Raw genomic sequence first — 25,264 nt, forward strand, 5'->3', positions numbered from 1 at the left:
TCCAGACCCCTGCTCAAGCAGGAGACAGGAAGGAAGGAAGGAAGGAAGGAAGGAAGGAAGGAAGGAAGGAAGGAAGGAAGGAAGGAAGGAAGGAAGGAAGGAAGGAAGGAAGGAGGTCTTCTAGTCCAGACCCCTGCTCAAGCAGGAGACAGGAAGGAAGGAAGGAAGGAAGGAAGGAAGGAAGGAAGGAAGGAAGGAAGGACAAAGTTGGAAGGGACATTGGAGGTCTTCTAGTCCAGCCCCCTGCTCAAGCAGGAGAACCTATAACATTTCAGATAAGCGACTAGTCTCTTCTTGAAAGCCTCCAGTGATGAAGCACCCATAACTTCTGGTAGCAACTTCTGTTCCACTGGTTAATTGTCCTCCTGTTGGGAAATTCCTCCTTAATCCTCCTCCTCCTCCTCCCTCTGTCATCCTTCTCTTCTCTACTTCCCCTTCCTCTCTCCTTCTCCTCTTTCCACACCCTTCTTTCTCTCCTACGTCTCCTCTCTTTCTCCTTAACTCTACCTTTCCTTTCCACTTCTTAGAGAGGGCTGGAAAACACCATGAAACACTATAGGAGGCTATCGCGAAGGAAGGAAGGAAGGAGGGAGGGAGGGAAGACGAGAAGGAAGGAAGCTGTAGTGGCGCAGTGGTTAGAATGCAGTATTGCAGGCTAGTTCTGCCGACTGCCAGCAGTTCGATCCTGACCTGCTCAAGGTTGACTCAACCTTCTGTCCTTCCGAGGTGGGTCAAATGAGGACCTGCATTGTTGGGGGCAAGAGGCTGACTGTCAACCGCTTAGAGAGGGTGAAGCGGCATATAAGTCTAAGGGCTCGTGCTGTTTCCTCGTTGGCCATGCAGACTAAGGCAGACCTCTTCCCGCAGAAGTGATTGCCACAGTTGTTGTAGAGCGAGAAGTTGACGGCGTGCAGCTCTTTCTCTGCCATCCTCCTCTTCTCTACTTCCCCTTCTTCTCTCCTTCTCCTCTCTCCTCTTTCCACTTCTTCTTTCTCTCCTCCTCTTCCCCCTGCCCTCTCTCCTAACCCCTCTCTTCTTCCCTTTACCTCTCTCTCTTCCACACTCTCCTCTTTCCACTCCTTCTTTCTCTTCTCCTCTTCCTCCCTATCCCTCTCTTCTTCCCTTTACCTCTCTCCTCTCTTCCACACTCCTCTTTCCACTCCTTCTTTCTCTTCTCCTCTTCCTCCCTATCCCTCTCTTCTTCCCTTTACCTCTCTCCTCTCTTCCACACTCTCCTCTTTCCACTCCTTCTTTCTCTTCTCCTCTTCCTCCCCCTCCCTCCTAACCCTCTCTTCTTCCCTTTACCTCTCCTCTCTTCCACACTCTCCTCTTTCCACTCCTCCTTTCTCTCATCTTCCTCCCCTCTCTCCTATCTTCTTCCCTTTACCTCTCTCCTCTCCACTCCTTTCTCTCCTCCTCTTCCTCTCCCCCTCCTAACCCATCTCTTCTTCCCTTTGCCTCTCTCCTCTCTTCCACACTCTCTCCTCTTTCCTTCTTTCTCTCCGTCTCTTCCTCCCCATCTCCTATCCGTCTCTCCTTCCCTTTACCTCTCCTCTTTCCACTCTTTCTTTCTCTCCTCCTCTTCCCCCCCACTCTACCCTCTCTCCTAACCCCTCTCTTCTTCCCTTTACCTCTCTCCTCTCTTCCACACTCTCTCCCCTTTCCACTCCTCCTTTCTCTTCTCCTCTTCCTCCCCCTCTCTATCCCTCTCTTCTTCCCTTTACCTCTCTCCTCTTCCACACTCTCTTTTCCACTCCTCCTTTCTCTCCTCTTCCCCCTATGGCTTCTCTCCTATCCCTCTCTTCTTCCCTTTACCTCTCTCCTCTCTTCCACACTCTTCATCTCATTTACTTGGTGTATTTCAGCCTCTGAGCGAGCTCCGTTTTATAATTCCATTTTGATAAGCGCCTTTAACTTTAACCTTCACACGTGAGGTCACACTGGTCCAAGGAGGATCGAGGGGGCACCTCCACCCGCAAACCCCAACCTCCACCCCCCCACCCCACCCCGCTTCCAGCCCGACCGACAAGCACCTTTCCGATTCATCCCCATCTGGAGGCACTTGAGGAGTCGGCAGTACTGGCACCGGTTGCGCTGCTTGCGAGACATGACGCAGTTCCTGTCCCGGCTGCACCGGTAGACCCGCCGGTTGCAGATGCTGCGCTTGAAGAAGCCTTTGCAGCCCTCGCAGGAGATGATGCCGTAGTGGAGGCCCGTGGCTCGGTCCCCACAGATCAGGCAGGTGCGCTGGTCCACCCGGTCATCTGCGGGAGGAAGGGGAGGAGGGTGACCGGCTGATGGGGAGGGGGAGGGAGGGAGGGGGAGGGGGGAGAAGAAGAGACAAGAGGCCCTTTCAAAGGTGGTCTTGGGTATCATCTCTCCATCCCTCCTTCCCTCCCTCCCGCTCTGTAGGAGTTACGACATTGGGAGCACCTTGGTTTATCTATCTGTATCAATACCTCTCTCTCTCTCTCTCTCCATATCTCTCTGTCCATCCATCCATCCATCCATCTACCCACCTGTCCTATCTACCTACCTCTCTTAAATACATCCCCCCTCTCTCTATCCATACATTCATCCTACCTACCTCTCTTAAATACATATCTATCCATCCATCCATCCATCCTTCCTACCTCTTAAATATCTATCTATCTATCTATCATCTATCCATCCTACCTACCTCTCTTAAATACATATCTATCTATCCATCCATCCATCCATCCATCTACCCACCTGTCCTATCAACCTACCTCTCTTAAATACATCCCCCCTCTCTCTATCCATCCATTCATCCTACCTACCTCTCTTAAATACATATCTATCTATCCATCCATCCATCCATCCATCCTACCTACTAATTTACCTCTCTTAAATACATATCTATCCATCCATCCATCCATCCATCCATCCATCCATCCTTCCTACCTCTCTTAAATACATATCTATCTATCTATCCATCCATCCATCCTTCCTACCTCTCTTAAATATCTATCTATCATCTATCTATCATCTATCTATCTATCTATCTATCTATCTATCATCTATATCTATCCATCCTACCTACCTCTCTTAAATACATATCTATCTATCCATCCATCCATCCATCCATCCATCCATCCATCCATCCATCCATCCATCCATCCTACCTACTAATCTACCTCTCTTAAATACATATCTATCCATCCATCCATCCATCCATCCATCCTTCCTACCTCTCTTAAATATCTATCTATCTATCATCTATCCATCCTACCTACCTCTCTTAAATACATATCTATCTATCTATCCATCCATCCATCCTTCCTACCTCTCTTAAATATCTATCTATCATCTATCTATCATCTATCTATCTATCTATCTATCTATCTATCTATCTATCATCTATCATCTATATCTATCCATCCTACCTACCTCTCTTAAATACATATCTATCTATCCATCCATCCATCCATCCATCCATCCATCCTACCTACTAATCTACCTCTCTTAAATACATATCTATCCATCCATCCATCCATCCATCCATCCTTCCTACCTCTCTTAAATATCTATCTATCTATCATCTATCCATCCTACCTACCTCTCTTAAATACATATCTATCTATCTATCCATCCATCCATCCATCCATCCATCCTTCCTACCTCTCTTAAATATCTATCATCTATCTATCATCTATCTATCATCTATCTATCTATCTATCTATCTATCATCTATCATCTATATCTATCCATCCTACCTACCTCTCTTAAATACATATCTATCTATCCATCCATCCATCCATCCATCCATCCATCCATCCATCCATCCATTCATCCATCCATCCTACTTATCTACCTCTCTTAAATACATATCCATCCATCCATCCTTCCTACCTCTATTAAATACCTACCTACCCATCTCTCTGTCCGTCCATCCATCCTACCTACCTACTTATCTACCTCTCTTAAATACATATCTATCTATCCATCCTACCTACCTCTTAAATACATATCTATCCATCTATCCATCCATCCTATTTATCTACCTCCCTCCCTCTCTTAAATATCTATCTATCTATCATCTATCTATCTATCTATCTATCTATCTATCATCCATCCATCCATCCATCCAATCTACTTTTATCTTTATCTGTCTGTTCGTCTCCCTCCCTCCCTCTCTTAAATACATCCATATATACCTACCTACCTCTCTTAAATACATCTCTCTCTCGCTACCTACATCTATCTACCTACCTACCTCTCTTAAATACATATCTATCTATCATCTATCTATCTATCTATCTATCATCTATCTATCTATCTATCTATCTATCTGATAAATGATTCTCCAATCTCTTCTTGAAAATCTCTTAACGTTGAAAGCGCTCACCAGGGGAGAAACACAACTTAGAACATAGACACATTGGGTTGGAAGGGACCTTGGAGGTCTTCTAATTCAACCACCTGCTCAAGCAGGGGATTTTGCACTATTTGGTTGTCCAGTCTCTTCTTAAAAGCCTCCCCTGATGGAGCATTCTCGACTTCTGGTGGCAAGTTGTTCCACTGATTCATTGTTCTAACTGTCAGGAAATTCCTCCTTATTTCTAGGTTGAACCTCTCCTTGTCCAGTTTCCATCCATTATTCCTTGTCTGGCCTTCGGGTGCTTTGCGGAATAGCTTGACTCCCTCTTCTTTGGGGCAGCCCCTGATATATTGGGAGACTGCTATCCCTATCGCCCCTAGTCCTTCCTTTCGTAACACTAGATCATACCCAGTTCCTTCAACGGAGGGGGACCCCTGAAGGGTCAGAGGGAGGGAGGTGAGATGGGGGCTGGCAAAGCAGACAGAGAGACAAGAGAAACATCTGGACCTAAGCCATCTTCTCTGACTCCAGAGAGTAGGATGGGCCTCGGCTTATTCACCCCAAAGTGTGAACTGGGTGGGTGTGAATGTTTCCTCCTGCCACTTGTCTCCCGCTTCCAACTTCCAGAAGCGCCAAGAAAACCTCAATTGAGGAGCCCAGATCTCTCTGACCAGGATGATGATGGGCAGAGAGATGAAGAAAGATGGCAGCTGTGAACCCCTCCTATCTCCCTGCTGCCACCCACCTTAATAAGGCAGCTTTGCGGAGAGAGAGAGGTGGGGGGGGGGAAGAAACAGAAAGAAAAGGAGAAACACAAAGAGAAACAGAGAGATACAAAGAGAGAAAGAGAAAAACAGACACAAAGAAAGAAAGAGAGAAACAGAAAGATATAGAAAGAGAGAAACAGAAACACAGAAAGAGAAACAGATGATAGATAGATAGATAGATAGATAGATAGATAGATAGATAGATACACCGAGAGAGATAGAGAAAGAACGAAAGAAACAGAAAGATAGAGAGAAACAGAGATATAAAGAATGAAAGAGAAACAGAGATAGATAGAAATAGAAAGAAAGCAATAGAGAAACACACAGAGAAATAGATAGATACAGAGAAAGAGAAACACAAAGAGAAAGAATGAAAGAGAAACAGAGAGAAAAATAGCTAAATAGTATAGATAGATACAGAGAGAGAAACAGAGAGATAAAGAATGAAAGAAAGAGAAACAGAGAAAAATAGCTAAATAGTAGATGATATAGATAGATGATAGATAGATAAATAGAAACAGAGATAGAAAAAGAATGAAAGAAACACAGAGAAACAGAGAGAGAGAGAGAGAGAGAGAGACAGATACACAGAGAGAGAAACAGAGATAAAGAACAAAAGAGAGAAACAGAGAGAAAGATAAATAGGAGAGAGAGAAAGAGAGAGAGATACAGATACAGAGAGAGAAAAAGCGAGAGAGAGAGAGAGAGAGAGAGAGAGAGAGAGAGGAGAAGCAAAGCACCTCATTGTCCCCCAAAGCAGAGCTGTCGTTTTCCACTAAGCCAAGGTTTCCCATCCTGGCTCGGACAGAATGAGGCCAAGCCATAGGACTTTGCCAACCCCAGTGGGCATCGGCTAATCACGGCTGAGACGGAGATGTCAAAACCCCGGTTTGGTGCATGCACGGTGCCCAGAGCCAGGAACTCGACCCGCTGTGGCCCTGCCCTCATTATCCTGCATCCTTGGCTGACCCTGCTTGAGGTGGGAATCTGGCGGGGCGGAGAAGGCTAACACAGCCCCAACGTTCTACCAAAGGGCCTGGGGTTTAAAGCCACCCACCCACCCCAAACCAGGGTGGATGAAAATCAATTTTTTTTAAAATAAATAAATAAACAAAATTGTGGATTTTTTAAAAACTTAGATTGGACTTTTTTTTGATTTTTTTAAAATCAAATTTATTTTAACAAAACGCTTTTGGAGTAAAAAAAAAAAAAAACCCATCGGAAGAAAAGTTTTCTGTTTAAGACGCATGGATAACTTAGTTCATTCAGCACGAAACGGGAGCTTAGTTATGCAGCAGGAGGCCGTGTATTTTCTGCAATGTTTACGTTTTGGGTAAACCCATTCCATGAATCCAAGACCTGCAAGCTGAGAGAACAGGCGCATTGACGCATTCGGCGCAATTTCACAGCAACTACGAGATAAATCATAAAAGTGCAGGAATCTTCCTTTATCCCCTCGTTTTGCAAATCTGTGTAGACTACAAGCTATATCCATGATGGCTAACCTACGGCACACATGCCAGAGGTGGCACGGAGACTCCTCTCTGTGGGCACGTCGCCAGCTGGTCTTTGCGGGCCCTGGAGCGCTGGAAAATGTCCTGAAAAACAGCCAAAAAACAGGCCATTTTTGGAACGGTTTTCTACGCTTTTCCAGGCTGTTTTTCAAGCCATTTTGGGGCCATTTTCAAGGTGTTTTCAGGGCCAAAAAACAGTCCCCAAACAGCCCAAAAAACGCCCCAAAAACAGGTCACTTTTGGAGCTGTTTTCTACGCTTTTCCAGGCTGTTTTCAAGCTAATTTGGGGGCATTTTCAGGGCTAAAAAACGGTCCAAAAACAGCCCAAAAATAGCCTGAAAAATGCCCCCAAAACAGGCCATTTTGGAGCTGTTTTCTACACTTTTCTGGGCTGTTTTCAAGCCATTTTGGGCTATTTCTGGGTCATTTTCAGGGCCAAAAAATGTTCCCAAAACATCCCAAAAAACGGTCTGAAGAACGGCCAAAAAAACAGGCCACTTTTGGAGCGGTTTTCTACACTTTTCCAGGCTGTTTTCACGCCATTTCTGGGCCATTTTTAGGGCCAAAAAAAACGATCCAAAAACAGCCCCCCCCAAACGGCGTGAAAACAGGCATGCCGGTGCCAGCCAGCTGGTGTTCGGGTTCCATCCCTGTGACGCGCACATATGCATGGCGCATTCCGGTTTGCGCACTCAGTGCCGAAAAGGTTCGCCATCACTGTGCTTATATGATTGTTTGGACGGAAATGCATCTGTAGCCCCCAGGCTCCAAGCATTAAAGCATTAAAAATGGAAGTGAAACCTTCTGAGCAGCTTATAAATGTAATATTAAAGAGCCCCTCTCATTTCAGATCCATCATGGCAGCCCCTGTTCGTGGGCATCCATACAATAGGTGCCAGTCGTTCCCGACTCTAGGGGGCGCTGCTCATCTCTGTTTCAAAGCCGAAGAGCCAGCGCTGTCTGAAGACGTCTCCATGGTCATGTGCCCGGCATGACTCAACGCCGAAGGTGCACGGAACGCTGTTCCCTTCCCACCAAAGGTGGTGCCTATTTTTCTACTTGCATTTTTTACGTGCTTTCGAACTGCTCGGTTGGCAGAAGCTGGGACAAAGTCACGGGAGCTCACTCCGTTACGCGGCGCTAGGGATTCGAACCGCCAAACTGCCGACTTTCTGATCGACAAGCTCAGCGTCTCAGCCACTGAGCCACCGTGTCCCTATAACCACTGTATACCTGAAGAGTATTGATATTGTTATTAATATGGTTTATAGTGAATTGAGTTCGACAATACACGGTTTACTAAGCACTTATGTATGTCAAAGAAAAAAAAAACTGTAAATAAAACTTTAAAAAAAGGAAGATCCCATCTGGGACAGGGGCAGTAAATGGCCCACATTCTACTCCACAATGAGGTTAAAATGGAGTTTTTTCATTCAACCGAAGGGCTGGTGGGGTTTGTTTTCCAGGGGTATGAAGGAGCCTATAAGAAATAGGCATTTAGATTAGAATAGAATAATGGAGTTGGAAGGGACCTTGGAGGTCTTCTAGTCCAACCCCCTGCTTAGGCAGGAAACCTTGCACCACTTCAGACAAAGGGTTATCCAACATCTTCTTAAAAACATCCAGTGTTGGAGCATTCACAACTTCTGGAGGCAAGTTGATTAATTCTGATTAATTGTTCTCACTGTCAGGAAATTATATCCTTAGTTCTAAGCTGCTTTTCTCCTTGATTAGTTTCCACCCATTGTTTCTTGTCCTGCCTTCAGGTGCTTTGGAGAATAGCTGAACTCCTTCTTCTTTGGGGCAACCTCTGAAATATTGGAAGACTGCTATCATGTCTCCCCTAGTCCTTCTTTTCATTAAACTAGACACACCCAGTTCCTGCAACCGTTCTTCCTATGTTTTAGTCTCCAGTTGCATAGAATAGAATAGAATAGAATAGAATAGAATAGAATAGAATGGAATATGGAATGGAATAGAATAGAGTAGAATAACAGAGTTGGAAGGGACCTTGGAGGTCTTCTAGTCCAACCCCCTGCCTAGGCAGGAAACCCTACACCACTTCAGACAAATGGCTATCCAACATCTTAAAAACTCCCCGTGTTGGAATATTTACAACTTCTGGAGGCAACTTCTGTTCCACTGATTAATTGTTCTAACTGTCAGGAAATTCCTTCTTAGTTCTAAGTTGCTTCTCTCCTTGATTAGTTTCCACCCATTGCTTCTTGTCCTGCCCTTCAGTGCTTTGGAGAAGAGCTTGACTCCCTCTTCTTTGGAGCAGCCCGTGAGATATTGGAAGACTGCTATCATGTCTCCCCTAGTCCTTCTTTTCATCAAACTAGACACACCCAGTTCCTGCAACTGTTCTTTCTTTGTTTTAGCCTCCAGTGCCATAGAATAGAATAGAATAGAATAGAATAGAAGTAGAGTAGAGTAGAGTATGGAATGGAATGGAAGAGTAGAATAACAGAGTTGGAAGGGACCTTGGAGGTCTTCTAGTCCAACCCCCTGCCTAGGCAGGAAACCCTATACCGTTTCAGACAAATGGTTATCCAACGTCTTCTTAAAGACTTCCAGTGTTGGGGCATTCACAACTTCTGGAGGCAATTTCTGTTCCACTGATTCATTGTTCTCTTTGTCAGGAAATTCCTCCTTAGTTCTAAGTTGCTTCTCTCCTTGATTAGTTTCCACCCATTGCTTCTTGTTCTACCCTCAGGTGCCTTGGAGAATAGTTTGACTCCCTCTTCTTTGTGGCAAGCCTGAGATATTGGAAGACTGCTATCATGTCTCCCCTGGTCCTTCTTTCTCTTAAGCTAAACATACCCAGTTCCTGCAACCGTTCTTCATATGTTTTAGCCTCCAGTCCCCTAATCCTCTTTGTTGCTCTTCTCTGCCCTCTTTCTAGGGTCTCCACATCTTCTTTACACCGTGGTGACCAAAAGTATTTACAGCCAAGGGGTCTGTTGTAGTGGCATAAACATGGGGAGGGGGGGAAAAAAGAAATGTTGGATCACGAGGGTCCACCCAGGCTCCCCCTCCTCCTGGCCAGGACCTCAAGCGGAGTTACTGTACAGATTTTAGAGGCCTTATTATCTTGGTCTTTAGTGATCTGATGAGCAGAGAAAAGAGATTAAGGGGGATCCTTGGGTGGGTGTTGAGTTTTCCAGCCCTCTCCCCATCCAAGCCACCAATCCTGGCTGGGGAGAGGAAGGAGGGGGGGGGGGAAGGACCATGTTAGAGGAGGGGGAAGGGGAGGGCTGAGGCCAGGGAGATGCCCCCCGGCCGAAAACCTCCCATTGGCAGCTCTGTGGCTGCAGAAACCAGAGCAAGGCTGAAAACTCGAGGGGCCAACAAATGGAGGCATTGTTTGGGAGAGAGCCTGGAGGCTTGGCAAGCCCCCCACCATTTGGGTAGAAAAGCACCCACCCACCCACAGCTTCCATGGGAACGGGCTCAGCTTTGGGGAAGGAAGGAAGGAAGGAAGGAAGGAGAGAGAGAGGAAGAGAGGGAGGGAGGAGATAGGAATGAGAGGAAGGAAGGGAAGGTGGGAATGAAAGGAAGGAAGGAAGGAAGGAGAGAGGGGGGAAGAGAGGGAGGGAGAGGAAGGAAGAGAAGATGGGAATGAATGAAAAGAAGGAAGGAAGGAGGGAGGGGGAGACAGGAATGAGAGGAATGAAGGAGAAGGAAGGAAAGAAGAAAGAGAGGGAGGAGATAGGAATGAGAGGAAGATGAAGGCAGGAAGGCGGAGAGAAATGAAAGGAAGGAAGAAAAGAAGGAAGGGAGAGGAAGGGAGGGAGGAGATAAGAATGAGAGGAAGGAAGGAATGAGAAGGAAGGAATGGGAGGAAGAAAGGAAAGAAGAAAGGAGGGAGGAGATAGGAATGAGAAGAAGAGGAAGGAAGGAATGGGAAAGGAAGGAAAGAAGGAAGGAAGGGAGGGAGGAGATAGGAATGAGAGGAAAGAAGGAAGGAAGGAGAGAGAAGGAGACAGGAATGAGAGAAAGGAAGGAATGGGAGGAAGGAAGGAAAGAAGAAAGGGAGGGAGGAGATAAGAATGAAAGGAAGGAAGGAAGGGAAGGTGGGAATGGAAAGACGGAAGGAGAGAGAGGAAGGAGACAGGAATGAGAGGAAGGAAGGAATGGGAGGAAGGAAAGAAGAAGAGGAAGGGAGGGAGGGAGGAGATAAGAATGAGAGGAAGGAAGGAAAGAAGGAAGGGAGGGAGGAGGTAGGAATGAGAGGAAGATGAAGGAAGGGAGGGATGGAGGGAGGAGATAAGAATGAGAGAAAGGAAGGAATGCGAGGAAGGTAGGAAGGGAGGAGAGGAATGAGAGGAAGGAAGGAAGGAAGGAAGGAAGGAAGGAAGGAAGGGAGGGAGGGACCCTTACTGGCAGATCTCTTGAAGCCAAGTAAACGTCTCCTTATTCCTTAGAAAGACCCAGATGAAAAGCTTCCCTAGGAAACCATTAACCAGCATTAATGATCATTAAACTATTCCTCAGCTTAGCGGGGGGGGGGGGGGGGGTGTCAATGAAAGTCGAGGCCCCACATGCCTCTCAAGAGGAATCCTTCCCTCTGCCCCTCCCCTCCCCTCCCCTCGGCCTCCCTGGCTGGGGGAAGGAGGGGAGCAGAAGCCCCCCCCCCACCTGAAGGGGACAAAGGGGTGGGTGGAGGGGAAGCCCCTTCGGCTGGAGGGCAGCTGATGGGACAGCCCCCCCCCCTCTTTTGCAGAGGCTTTTGGGGTGGGGGGGTGCCAGGCATCATCCCACGGGAGGGGGAGAGGAACCACTGGTCCTTGGCCCCTCCCCTCCACCCCAGCCCCCCCCCCCAAAAGGTTGCAGTTTGCCATCCCATCCACCCAGCCTGGGTAGCTGGACCAAAAATCACATGGGCAACTTCAAAATGTTCACACTTCAGTCCCTCCAACTCTTTTTTTCCCTTTCTTTCTTTCTTTCTTTCTTTCCTTTCTTTTTCTCTCTCTCTCTTTCTCTTTTTTATTTATTTATTTATTTCCCTTTCTCTCTTTTTTCTTTCTTTTTTCCTCTCCCTCTCTCCCTCTCTTTCTTTCTCTCTTTCTGTCTTTTTTCTTTCTTTCTTTTTCTCTTCCTCTCTTTTTTCCTCTCTCTCTTTCCCTCTCTCTCTCTATTTCTTTCTTTCCCTTTCTGTCTTTTTTCTTTTTTCCTCTCTCTCTTTCCCTCTCTTTCTTTCTCTCTCTCTTTCTGTCTTTTTTCCCTTTCTTTCCATTTCTCTTTTTTCTTTTTTTCTCTTTCTCTCTTTTTTCCTCTCTCTCTCTTCCCCCCTCTCTCTTTTTATTTCTTTCTTTCTTTCTTTCTTTCCCTTTCTCTTTTTTCTTTTTTCCTCTCTTTCCCTCTCTTTCTTTCTCTCTCTCTCCCTTTCTCTTTTTTCTTTCTTTTTATCTCTCTTTTTTCTTCTCTTTCCCTCTCTCTTTTTTCTTTCTTTTTATCTCTTTTTTTCTTCTCTTTCCCTCTCTTTCTTTCTCTCTCTCTCCCTTTCTCTTTTTTCTTTTTTCCTCTCTCTTTCCCTCTCTTTTTTTATTTCTTTCACTTTCTCTTTTCTTTTTTCCTCTCTCTTTCCCTCTCTTTCTTTCTCTCTCTCTCCCTCTCTTTTTTCTTTCTTTTTGTCTCTCTTTTTTTCTTCTCTTTCCCTCTCTTTCTTTCTCTCTCTCTTTCCCTTTCTTTTTTCTTTCTTTTTATCTCTTTCTCTCTTTTTTCCTCTCTCTCTTTCCCTCTTTTTCTTTCTCTCTCTCTCTCTTTCTTTCCCTTTCTCTTTTTTCTTTCTTTTTTTCCTCTTTCTCTCTTTTTCCCTCTCTCTCTCTTTCCCTCTCTTTCTTTCCCTCTCTGGCTGGCTTTGATCCCGGGGGTCTGGGGGTGAGTGGGAAGGGGGCTGGGCATAAACGGCCTACTGCCCTGCCCTCCCTGTTCCTTTCCAGCAGGACGGAAGGCCCAGCGAAAGAGGAGAAATGCGAGGAGGGGGCTTCTTTGGGCAGGGCGAAAAGAAGAAAGCCAAAATTTAAAAAAAGAGGGTGAGGGAGAGAAAGAGGGGGGGGCTGAGGAAGCTCAGAGGCAGCCGGAAGCCTCCAGCGGGGTCCAGGGACAAACAAAAGCAATTAAGGTCGCCCCCTCCTCTTTCTCCTCCCCCCCCCACCAACCAGCACTGAGAAACTGCTACTTAGCCTGGGATTTTGATCCATGCTTCTCCAGATCCAGTGACTTTCTAGGGGAGTTGGGGGCTTCCCCCACCCCTTACCCCTCCGGGTCTGAGAAGGGGGGTTCCCTGTTTGCAACGACACCCAAGGGGGTCTGTATGGACGGATGAGGGACCCCCAAGGGAGGGACCCCCACAAAGCCAGAGAAACACACACACAACTGAACGCAAAGCAACTTTTCCCCAAAGTGTCAAAGAGGAGGGGGGGGGCAGAGAAAACGTTCACAAAGGGGGAAAAACCCACCGCCCCCTCCTCAAAATACTCCCCCCCTCTTGGGGGGGGCATCTGGGAAGCCGACAAACAATAGAGAAGCACTTTTAGGCATGGAGGGGACTCGCCTGCCCCCTCCTCAAAGTTCTCCGCAAAGGGCAGACCCCAGCCCATCTTCGCCTTCCCCCCCTCCCCACCCTTACCTTCCCATGTCTCCATTTTGGGCTCCGCCACGGTGGCTGGGGGGCAGCCATGAGGGGTGAAGGGGGCCACGGCTTGGCTCACTGCCCCTGCCCTGTGGCATGCAGGGAGACCTCGCTTGCTCTGTCGGGACACGAGGGGGGGGGGACGCAACAGCCCACCCCTCCTCCGGAGGTCAGTTTACAGGCGGGTCACGTGGGCTGCCTAAAGTTCAAGCCCTTAAGGTCACAATGGTGGGGATTCCACCCAGAAGGAGGGGGGAGGAGGAGGAGGGGAGAAAGAGGAGGAGAGGAGAGGAGGAGGAGGGAGGGAGGAAGAAGGGAGGAGAAAGAAAGGAGAAAAAGGAGGAACAGAAGGAGGAGGAGAGGAAGAAGAGGGGAGGAAGAAGAGGGAAGGAGGAGGAAGAGGAGAGGAGGAAGAGAAGAGGAAGAGGAGAGGAGGAATAGAAGAGGAAGAAGAGGGGAGGAAGAGGAGGGGAGGAGGAAAGGAGGAAAGGAGGGAGGAAGAGGAGAGGAGGAGAGGAAGAAGAGGGGAGGAGGAGGGAAGGAGGAAGAGGAGAGGAGAAACAGGAGAAGAGGAAGAAGAGGGGAGGAAGAGGAGCGAAGGAACAGGAGAAGAGGAAGAAGAGGGGAGGAAGAGGGGGGAGGAACAGGAGGAGAAGAAGAAGAAGAGGGGAGGAAGAGGAGGAAAGGCGGAGGAGAAGAGGAAAGAGGAGCGAAGGAACGAGGAGAAGAGGAAGAAGAAGAGGGGAGGAAGAGGAGGGAAGGAGGAGGAAGAGGAGAGGAGAGGAGGAAGAGAAGAGGAAAAAGAGGGGAGGAAGAGGAGGGAAGGAACAGGAGGAGAGGAGAAACAGGAGGAGGAGAGGAAGAGGAGTGGAGGAAGGAACAGGAGGAGGAGAAGAGGGGAGGAAGAGGAGGGAAGGAACAGGAGGAGAGGAGAAACAGGAGGAGGAGAGGAAGAGGAGTGGAGGAAGGAACAGGAGGAGGAGAAGAGGGGAGGAAGAGGAGGGAAGGAACAGGAGAAGAGGAGAGGAGGAGGAAGAGGAGAAGAGGAAGAAGAGGTGAGGAAGAGGAGGGAAGGAAGAGGAAGAGGAGAGGAGAAACAGGAGGAGAGGAGGAGGGAGGAAGAGGAGGAACAGGAGGAAGAACCGCAAGAAGAGGGGAGGAAGAGGAGGGAAGGAACAGGAAAAGGAGAAGAGGAAGAAGAAGAGGAAGAAGAGGGGAGGAAGAGGAAGGAAGGAGGAAGAGGAAGAAGAGGAGGAGGAAGAAGAAGAGGAAGAAGAGGGGAGGAAGAGGAGGGAAGGAGGAAGAGGAAGAAGAGGAGAGGAGGAAGAAGAGGAGGAGGAAGAGGGGAGGAAGAGGAGAGGAGGTGCGTCAACACACACACCAGAGGGTACAAACCCATCTCTCTCCTCCTGGGGGCTTCTGCAGGTGGCGCCCTCTGCTGCCCGCTCTGCCCAGGGGCTGCTCTGTTGGCCAGAGGTGGACTGGGCACCCTGTGCCAACCCAGCAGCCGTCTCCTTCCCCTCCTCCTCTGCCCCCTTCAGGCTGGGTCTCTTTCCAGGGCCTCAGGGTGGGCATGGAGCCAGGCCTCCTGGGCATGGACAGAGCGCCGGATGTCCGGTCCAAAAGGGCCGGAGGAAGCAGCCCCTTCTGGCCAGAGAGCTGCGGAGGAGGAGGAGGAGGAGGAGGAGGAGGAGGAGGAGGAGGAGGAGGAGGAGGAGGAGGAGGAGGAGGAGGAGGAGGAGGAGAGAGGGGCCTGACCGGGCCATGCAGGGGGGGTCTCCATTTTGAGGGGTCTCCCTGAGCTGGTTGGTTTTCTTGCAGACCTTTGGATGACCCAAACTGGGGAACGTCGTCAGTGTAGGCATCCCTAGAACGGATGACGTAACCTAGTCAGGTCATGAAACGTCTGCAAGAAAACCCCCAAGCTCATTCTCTCTCTCCTCTCTCTCTCTCCCTCCCTCTCTCCCTCTCTTTTTCTCTTTCCCTCTCTCTCTCATTCTCTCTCCTCTCTCTCATTCTCTCTCTCTCTCTTTCTCTCTCTCCTCTCTCTCTCCATCCCTCTCTCGCCCTCTCTCTCTCTCTCTCCTATCTCTCTTTCTCTATCTCCCTCCCTCTCTCTTTCTCTTTCCCTCTCCCTCTCCCTCTCTCTCTTTCTCTCTCCCTCTCTCATTCTGTCTCTCTCTCTCTCTCTCTCTCTCTCTCGCATACTCTCTCTCCTCTCTCTCCCCCTCTCTCATTCTCTCTCTCTCCCTCTCCCTCTCTCTCTCTCTTTCTCTCTCCCTCTCTCTCTCATTCTCTCTCTGTCATTCTCTCTCTCCTCTCTCTCTCTCTCTCTCTCTTTCTCTCTCTCCCTCTCTTTCCTGGGCATCAAATTAGATCACATCAAGCCAGCAGTTCACGCGGGTGCCCCCCCCACCCCCACCCCGCGTGTTTTCTCAACAGTTCCTCCCCCCCACCCTTCCCCTCCCTCCCTCCCTCCCTCCCCATTCCTGCCACTTTGCATTAACACGTCTTTTCCTGGCGCTGCCCGCAGGAAACGTCGCAGCCTTTGATGTGTAAGAACAATTCATTTGTCCTGCTCTAATTGCTTTCGGAGCAGAGCCCAAATACACACACACACACACACACTCCCCCCTTCTCTCCTAGGACTCCCTGCTAATTTTTACAGGTACACAACACGAGCGAGTGAGGGCCACTAAAAGTCAACGCCAATGTTTCTGGAGATTTATGGGTGGCCTGCTTCCCTTTCACACCCCCCCCCTTGCATCCCTGAAATATTTTTTGAGAAAGTGCTGATGTTAATCCTCCAATTTCCAACTTTTGCACTGGGGGGAAAAGAACAGATTAACAGATGAATAGAGTTGGAAGGGACCCTGGAGGTCATCTAGTCCAACCCCCCACCACCACCACCCAAGCAGGAGACCCTACTCCATTTCTGACAGAGGGCAGTTCAGTCTCTTCTTGAAAGCTCCCAGGGATGAAGCTCCCACAACTTCTGAAGGCAACTTCTGTTCCACTGAATATAGATTAACAGAGTTGGAAGGGACCTTGGAGGTCATCTAGTCCAACCCCCACCCAAGCAGGAGACCCTACTCCATTTCTGACAGAGGGCAGTTCAGTCTCTTCTTGAAAGCTCCCGGGGATGAAGCTCCCACAACTTCTGAAGGCAACTTCTGCTCCACTGCATATAGATTAACAGAGTTGGAAGGGACCTTGGAGGTCATCTAGTCCAACCCCCACCCAAGCAGGAGACCCTACTCCATTTCTGACAGAGGGCAGTTCAGTCTCTTCTTGAAAGCTTCCAGGGATGAAGCTCCCACAACTTCTGAAGGCAACGTCTGCTCCATTGAATATAGAATACAAGAGTTGGAAAGGGGCCTTGGGGGTCATCTAGTCCAGGCCAAGCAGGAGACCCTACACCATTTCTGATAGAGGGCAGCCCGGTCTCTTCTTGAAAGCTTCCAGGGATGAAGCTCCCACAACCTCTGAACCCAAACGTCTTCCAAAATGTGACAGGGATACTTCCGAGAAAACATACACACACACCTTCCTCCAATCCATTCCCCCACCCACCATCTTGCTTTCCTGGGAATCTCCTGCTAAAATCTTAAGAGCAAAGTGGGGTGAGGGATCCCCAGATCCAGCTCCTTGGTGAAGAAGGACTCTCTTCCTACTAACCCCTCATCTCCTCCTGGTTTCTACATCTCAACAAACTGTCTGGGTATTTTGGGAAGGCCCAACTGTGAAGCGGCAGAAGGGCAGGAGTTGAGGCCTACCTTGGTTGGCCAACTGGACTTCTGACCTAGGCCTCCTGAGAAGGCATCAATCCCAATCTTAGTCCCCCAAAACCTCCTTTTATTTATACGGCTGTAAATAAGGGTCATTAAAAGTCCGCAAGGCTTCCCAAACAGTCCGTGAAGAGTCCGGCAGATGTCTGCTCGAGTTGCCACAGCCTTTCGGGGGAACGTTGACCAACACCCACCTTATCTCCCTGGGAATGCGGCCAAGGACCTAAGTGCCAAATGCAGAGCAAGGCCAAACTTGGCACCGAGTCCAACAGAACTTTTCAAAGCTTGAACCGACCAGATGAACGAATTGCTCACGTCCCGTTCGCTCCTCTTTTACATCTTACAGGAGGGGCCAATCATCTCCAAGCCTTACTCCCAAGTCGACCCTGTTTTCTTAATTGTCCTGGCCTTCTGGCAGCTCTGCGCATGCGCACACTGGGAACAGGCTCCAGCTGTTCTTCTGCCTCACTGATGTCTGACTCCGAAGGCAGCTGATAACTGTCAGACGGCCTCGGCCCCATCTCTGCCTCCGACGCAGAGCCCTCATCAGAGCCTTCCCCAGACTCCAGGACTGGCCCATCTTCCTCCCCAACCCTCCTCACTGTCTGACTCTGCTGCCAGCTCTGACAGCGAATTCTGCTCCTTCACATCCAGCAAAGTCTTTCCAGGGAGGATTTACAGTCACAGACCTTATTTGGCTTGGAGAGCTGCCAGGCCGAGATCTGCAGGACTTGGCCAGGAGTCTCGGAGAGTCACGAAGCAAAGAAGCGAACTCATGGTCTCCTGCAAACTCCACTCCCCTTTCGCTCCTCTTTTATTCCCTCTGGGAGGGGCCATTCACCGTCCACCTGTGGCCGTACTCCCAAGTCGACCCCTGTTCTTTAGCTGCTCCCTTCATCTGGCAACTCACACTGGGAACGGGCTCCAGCTGTTCTTCTGCCCCACTGATCTCTAACTCCGAAGGCAGCTGATAACTGTCAGACGGCCCTGGACCCCTCTCTGCCTCGGACACAGAGCCCTCATCCGAGCCTTCCCCAGACTCCAGGACTGGCCCAGTTTCCTCCCCAACCTCCTCACTGTCCAAACTTGCTGCTGGCCACCAGCAGGCCACAAGAACTGGTTTCTGAGAAGAACAGGGGCATCAGACAAGACTTGGGTTGCCACTTTCTAAACTTCTGAAGGAACATCTAGAACCATTCCAGATGAAGCACCCACGATTTGGAGAACTCTTGTCCACTAAAGCTGGCAGGAATAGCCAACACCCCAGAAGACAAACCCTGGATCCAGAAAGATCTTGACAGGTTGAACAATTGGGGGGGGGGGGGGAAGGCTTCAAAAAAATGAAACTGAACATGGAGAAAAGCAAGGTTTTACACCTGGGGGGGGGGGGGGGAGACCAATGCCACCAAGGACAGATTAAGCTGCCTGAAAAACAGTCACTTGGGGAGGGACCTTGGAGTCCTACTGGTTGATCCCTTAAACATGAGCCAGCCGTATCTTCTGCTGTTTGTGGTATCAGTCCTCTTATCTTCTCTTTAATCAACTTTGCATGGACTCCTCTTAGCAACTCTTTGCTTATAAAATCTCTCTTGTAATTTCGACGCCCTTCTTCTGTTTCCTTAATGCGCTTATATTGAATTGTTTTGTTACTGGAAAGGTTGATAGGTAGAAGAGTATAACTTAGAACTAGCTAAACTTAGTGAAATTTAGTGATAATATAGTTAAGCAAATAACTGGGGGCTGGGGGGGGGGCAAAAATGAGCAAAAAAGTCCCATTTATTTGCATAAACGGGGCATGCGTAGGCTTTGGGAGGCTTGCAGAGTGCTCCTGGGGGCTGGAGGGGAGGGGTTCCCCAGCCCCCAAGTGCACTCTACAAGCCTCCCAAAGCCTATGCTTGCCCTGTTCTTGCAAAGGGGGAGGGGTTTCGGGAGGCCAGAAATGCTGTATTCGGCGTACAAGACGCCCCCGGATTTTCACCCTCCTTTTGGGAGGGAAAGGTGCATCTTATACGCCGGAAAATACGGTACATTTTCTCCGGTTTAGCTCACTGACCCACTTTCCTGCTGCTGAACAGACCCTCACTCCCCTTAGGAAGGTAGGAGGAGGGGCATTTCCCCCCCCCCCCCGCCAATACGTGCAAGAGGCTGCTGCCGGGGCATGGCAACGGGCGGGCTGCCAACCTGCAACCCCCCGTGCCAGGGCAGCTAAAGGTTCTCCAAATGCCAGGGCCTTAGCCCGCAGTCGTCCGGGAAATGGTTGCCTTGCACCCAGAGAGGCCCAACAGACGGATTTGCTCCTTTTGCAAATTTCTGCAAGGGCCTGGGGGCTTTCGGTAGGGTGGGATACCAATGCTGACTGACGGGTAGTTTTCCACGACAGGCTTGGCCCACTGGGGGGGGGAGCATAAATATGGGGGAGGCACCCTCCTGACTTCCTACACTGGAGGTTTTTAAGAAGAGTTTACAAGAGAGGCACTTGTCTGAGATGGTACGGGGCTGGACTAGAAGACCTCCAAGGTCCCTTACACCCTTTCTTTTTCTTTCTTTCCTTCCTTCTTGAAATGGTAGTTTCTCCTGCTTGAGCAGGGGGCTGGACTAGAAGACCTCCAAGGTTTGTTCCTTCCTTCTTTCCTTCCTCCCTTCCTTCTTCCCTTCCCTTCCCTTCCCTTCCCCTTCCTTCCTTCTTTCCTTCCTTCCCTTCCCTTCCCTTCCCTCCCTCCCTCCCTCCCTCCCTCCCTTCCTTCCTGGCTGAAATGATATAGGTTCTCCTGCTTGAGCAGGGGGCTGGACTAGAAGACCTCCAAGGTCCCTTCCACCCTTTCTTTTTCTTTCTTTCCTTCCTTTCTGAAATGGTAGTTTCTCCTGCTTGAGCAGGGGGCTGGACTAGAAGACCTTCAAGGTCCCTTCCAACTTACTTACTTCCCTCCCTCCCTCCCTCCCTCCTTCCTTCCTTCCATTCATTCCTGAAATGGTATAGGCTCTCCTGCTTGAGCTGGGGGCTGGACTAGAAGACCTTCAAGGTCCCTTCCAACTTACTTACTTCCCTCCCTCCTTCCTTCCTTCCTTCCATTCATTCCTGAAATGGTATAGTTTCTCCTACTTGAGCAGGGGGTCTGGACTAGAAGATCTTCAAGGTCCCTTCCAACTTCCTTCCTTCCTTCCTTCCTTCCTTCCTTCCTTCCTTCCTTCCCTCCTTCCTTCCTTCCTTCCATTCATTCCTGAAATGGTATAGTTTCTCCTACTTGAGCAGGGGGTCTGGACTAGAAGATCTTCAAGGTCCCTTCCAACTTCCTTCCTTCCTTCCTTCCTTCCTTCCTTCCTTCCTTCCTTCCTTCCTTCCTTCCTTCCTTCCCTCCTTCCTTCCTTCCTTCCATTCATTCCTGAAATGGTATAGTTTCTCCTACTTGAGCAGGGGGGCTGGACTAGAAGATCTTCAAGGTCCCTTCCAACTTCCTTCCTTCCTTCCTTCCTTCCTTCCTTCCCTCCTTCCTTCCTTCCTTCCATTCATTCCTGAAATGGTATAGTTTCTCCTACTTGAGCAGGGGGGCTTGGACTAGAAGATCTTCAAGGTCCCTTCCAACTTCCTTCCTTCCTTCCCTCCCTCCCTCCTTCCTTCTTTCCATTCATTCCTGAAATGGTATAGTTTCTCCTACTTGAGCAGGGGGGTTGGATTAGAAGACCTCCAAGGTCCCTTCCACCCTTCCTCCGTCACTTTCTGTCTGAAATCTCTATATCTCAAAGCCAAACACCACTCACTCATCACGAAATCTCCAGAATTGCAAAGCCTACACAACTTGAAATATGGCACGTATCTTCCTCTTGGCTTCTGGGCGATGGCTAAGAAAGGATTTGTCGAAATGACCCCCAGATCATCAGTATTTCTTTATACAGCATTATAGTCACACGCGCAAACGCTAAGATGTTCTACTCCCTCTCCCCACCTGAAAGGAACTCTGTTCCAACTGCCAGTTGTCTTATATAGGCGTGGCCAGCCTCTGACACATCTGGCCTGCGGGTTGGCCCGATTACATGGTTTCGTCACGAAGCATGGGTATCTAGCTAGTATAGAATAGAATAGAAAATAGAATGGAATGATGGGAAGGGACCTTGGAGGTCTTCTAGTCCAGCCCCCTGCTCAAGCAGGAGAACCTATACCATTTCAGACAGAAAGTGAGGGAGGGAGGGAGGAAGCTTAGAGGTCTTCTAGTCCAGCCCCCTCCTCAAGCAGGAGAATCTACGCCAGTGATAGCGAACCTTTTTTGGCTCGCGTGCCATAAGGGGGGTCGTGTGCAGGCGTGCCGCACCCATAATGCAATGCTCGACCCCCCCCCAGCGTGCATGCGCGCACTACAGGCGCGACCCCCCCACATTTTTGCATGTTTTTTTTCTCCCTCCCCAGGCTCCAGAGGCTTTATAGGAGCCTGGGGAGGGCGAAAACAGCCTCCCCTGCCCCCCGGAAAGCCCTCCGGAGGCTTCAGGGACCTTCAGGAGGCTTCCCTGAAGCAAAAAATGGCTTTAAAAAAGGGTGAACTCAGCTGGCCAGCGCACGCATGAGCGCTGGCCAGCTGACAGGGCAGCGCCTCGCCTGCCCTGACAAATGGCTCCGCGTGCCACCTGTGGCACGCGTGCCATAGATTTGCCATCACTGATCTATACCATTCTATTCTATTCTATTCTATTCTATATTCTATTCCCATGATGGCGAACCTATGGCACCTGCCACAGGTGGCACATAGAGCCGACCAGATTATTTTCGGCCTTCAAAGGGCCTCCAGAAGGCATGGGGAATTCTGGTGAGGGTGAAAAACAGGCCTTCCGGGCCGACTGTAAGTTCAGAAATGGATTGGATTGGATTGATTAGATTTATATGATTTATATGGGTTGTTTCCAGCTTCCGGAGTGCCTCCGGGGAACTAGTGTGTATGTGTGTGTGTGTTTTCGCCCTCCCTAGGCTTCTCCCCAGAAAGCCTCCGAAGCCTGGGGAGGGCGAAAAACGGGCCTACCGGAAGTTCGGAAACGGGCCATTTCCGGCTTCTGGAGGGCGGGGGGGGGGGGGGGAGATCATGCGACATGGGTGGGAGGGAGAATGGGGGGGGCGATGGGCTCATGCATGGGGGTCGTACGGGGAGATTGAGTTATGGGTGTGGGCATGCACGCACACGCTTTCGGCACCCCAGCCAAAAATGGTGTGCCGTCACTGTTTTATTCTTCTCTTCTCTCTTGCCTTCCATTCTATGCCATCCCATCCTATCCTGCCTTCTCTTCTCTGTTGGAGAGCCATTTCTCGGGAATGGTATCAGGTTTCCTGCTTGAGCAGAGGGTTGGACTAGAAGACCTCCAATGTCCCTTCCTGCTCATTCCATTCCATTCTACGGTTGCAGGAACTGGGCCTGGCTAGTCTAGGGAAGAGAAGGACCAGGGGAGACAGGATAGCATCTTCCAATACTTGAGGGGCTGCCACAGAGAGGAGGGGGGGCCAAGCTATTCCCCAAAGCACCCGAAGGCCAGAGAAGGAATAATGGATGGAAACTGACCAAGGAGAGATTCAACCTGGAAATAAGGAGGAAGTTTCTGACAGGGAGAACAATCAATCGATGGAACAGAAGTTGCCTTCAGAAGTTTTGGGAGCTTCATCCCTGGGGGAGCTTCCGAGAAGAGACTGAACTGCCCTCTGTCGGAAATCGTGTAGGGTCTCCTGCTTGGCCGGGGGTTGGACTAGATGACTTACAAGGTCCCTTTCCAACTCTTATTAATCTCGCTCCCTACTCTGGGTTCCCGAACGGACTGCCTTAAAAATGCACCGTTCCTGCGCTTGAGGGAGACGTTGGGATTTGCACAGTAAAATGTGTCTGCTGGCTGAGAGGGGCTGGATCCTGCAGAGTGACCCAAGGGGAAGACCCTCCCTCTCCAAATCCATTCTTCACGCTAGAGTGTCTGGAGTGGGGGGAGAGAACCCCCCCCCAGCTCTGGAGTTAGAAGGGACGAAAAGAGGCCCACCAGAAACGGACCACGAGCTTCTCCCGGTGGTTGAAGGTTGGCTCTTGTGCTACTCGTGTGCTACTTGGGGTTTTAGGACGGCGAGGAATGAGGCAGGGGGGAAAGGTCCCCGGCGGTCCTTGGGGAAGGAGAAGGGGGGCAGACAGGTGTCACGGCTCAGACCGGCCAGGCCCAGCTAACAAAACAGACGCGGGCTCTTCCCCCCACCCCACCCCACAGCCACCCCTCACTTATCCGGGAGACAATGAAACACGCCAGCAGCCAGCCAGCCGAACTGCAGCCTCTCTCTCAAACAGCCACATTTCAGCACTCGGCCTCTGGCCCAATCAGAAGGCGGACTCCGGCACGGCCGCGGCTCAGCAAATCGGCGCCTCGCCTGGCCCGCGCACGACGGGCCTTCCTTCTGTCCATCATTCTGGGTCATATATAGTTCAATTCGAGTGGAGCAGACAGGACTGGGAGAAGGCTGCGGAGCGCGCAACCCTCCCGCTGTCTGGCTGGCCTCCGGAGAGGGGAAAACCCCACGGCCAAGGGGTGGGGGGGATGGCGACGGTGTGTGTGTGTGTGTGTCTCAAGCCAGACCATTAATATTGCCGCCGCCAGCACCATGGAGATCTCCGCCTTCCCTGGACGGAGGTTTGGCCAGCACAGATCTCTCTCCTTCCTGCACTTGACCCTTCCGTTTTGTCCGGCACCACTGCAACTTTTGGAGAGACGCACGAGCCTGGCTGCATGAAAAGGGGAACGGCGGGCACTGCGTGGGGGTCCCAGCCACCACCACCACCGGTTTCCCCACCCTCACCTAGCCACCCGAAAGGCCAGGTAAGCCTATTTTAGCCACCCTTTCTTTCTTGGGTCCTTTGCTTTGAGCCGAAACGGAGCAGGGGGAGAGGAACGGATCGCCCCGCGCGTCTCCGGCGCCCACCCGGCCCTGTCAGCGGCGCGTTTTCCTCTCCTGGGCTCCCACTTCTGCACGTGCTCCTTTGTTCTCCACAAGAGAAGCTTTTTATATACTTCTCATAATATGAGCCAGCTGGAGGGAGGCACAAACGGAGGGGAAGGGTCAGAGGGAAAAGCCCCCCCCCCCAAACGCGCCGCCCCAGAGCTCGTCTTTCTTAAGAGCTGGGGCAGACGGGCGAAGGAGACGGGCAGCTCCGGAGGAACGAGGAGGAGGAGGAGGAGAGACGTCCCAGGCTGGGGCTGCTGACGAAGTTTAGCGCGGCGGAGAGAGAGAAAGAAAGAAAGAAAGAAAGAAAGAAAGAAAGAAAGAAAAGAAAGAAAGAAAGAAAGAAAGAAAGAAAGAAAGAAAGAAACTGTATAAAAGGCTCCAGCTGGATGTAACTGAACACTTTCCTGAAAGGCAAAGCGAGACGGACGACGAAGAGCCGCCAGCGGACAAAGGCTGAAACCAGACAACCCAACTGTCCGCCGGGCTTCGACCAGACAGGTCAGCCAGCTGCTCTGCGGGGGGGGGGGGGGGTGTTGGGAGGGGAGGGACTGGTGTTCCCAGCCGTGGCAGCAGCAGCAGGGAGAAGGGGGGGGGCGCTTGGGACCTGCCAGCCATTTTCCCCAGCAAGGGGATGGGAGAGGGGGGGACTTTTGTGCTGTCTAAAGGAATGTGCTACCCCTGGAAGGTGATTTTGGAAGCTGGGAGTGGGAGGAGGAGGAGGAGGAGGAGGAGGAGGAGGAGGAGGGGGGAGAAGATTCAGGGGTTGGGGACAGGGAAGCGCCCTCCCCCAAGTGGGCTCCCTCCCTCCCTCTCCCCCTGCCAGTCGTGTCTGCTTTTGTCTAGCTCCCCATAATCCGTCTGTGCACGGCAGCTTAGCTTTTGAGAGTAATAATAATAATAAAAAGTGAGGTGCCCAGCTTCCTAAAAGCCAAATTCAGCAGCTCCCAAAAGGGAGAGAGACAGAGAGAGGGAGGGAGGGAGGAAGGGGGGAGAGGGGGGGAAAGAGGGAAAAAGGGAAAGAGAGAAAGAAAGAAAGAGAGGGGAGAAAGAGAGAAGGCGAGAGGGAAGGAGGAAGACAGACAGAGAGGGAGAGGGGGAAGACAGAAAGAGAGAGAAAGAGAGAGAGAGAGAGAGAGAGAGGGAAAGAGAGAGGAGGGAGAGAAAGAGAGGGAAAGATGAAAAGAGAGAGAGACAAAAAGAGGAGAGAGAAAGAGAGGGAAAGAGAGAGACAGAGAGAGAAGGAGAGAAAGAGAAAGAGAGAGGGAAAGAG

The 25,264-nt window shown here is 50.3% G+C and overlaps 1 protein-coding gene across 4 annotated transcripts in view; it reads right to left on the reverse strand.

Annotated features, from left to right (window-relative positions):
• Nucleotides 1-25,264, reverse strand: part of NR6A1 (nuclear receptor subfamily 6 group A member 1) — an 82,985-nt gene that overhangs the window by 25,774 nt on the left and 31,947 nt on the right. For 3 of the 4 annotated variants that reach the window (XM_081967653.1, XM_081967654.1, XM_081967652.1), the window contains exon 4: nucleotides 2,034-2,294. In XM_081967653.1, the coding sequence (XP_081823779.1) occupies nucleotides 2,034-2,294 (261 nt within the window). The remainder of the gene's footprint in view (nucleotides 1-2,033; nucleotides 2,295-25,264) is intronic. The other variant, XM_081967655.1, reaches the window with a different exon arrangement.

Source organism: Natrix helvetica (genome assembly GCF_964273705.1).
Source record: "Natrix helvetica genome assembly, chromosome: 15".
NCBI classification, from domain to species: Eukaryota; Metazoa; Chordata; class Lepidosauria; order Squamata; family Natricidae; genus Natrix; species Natrix helvetica.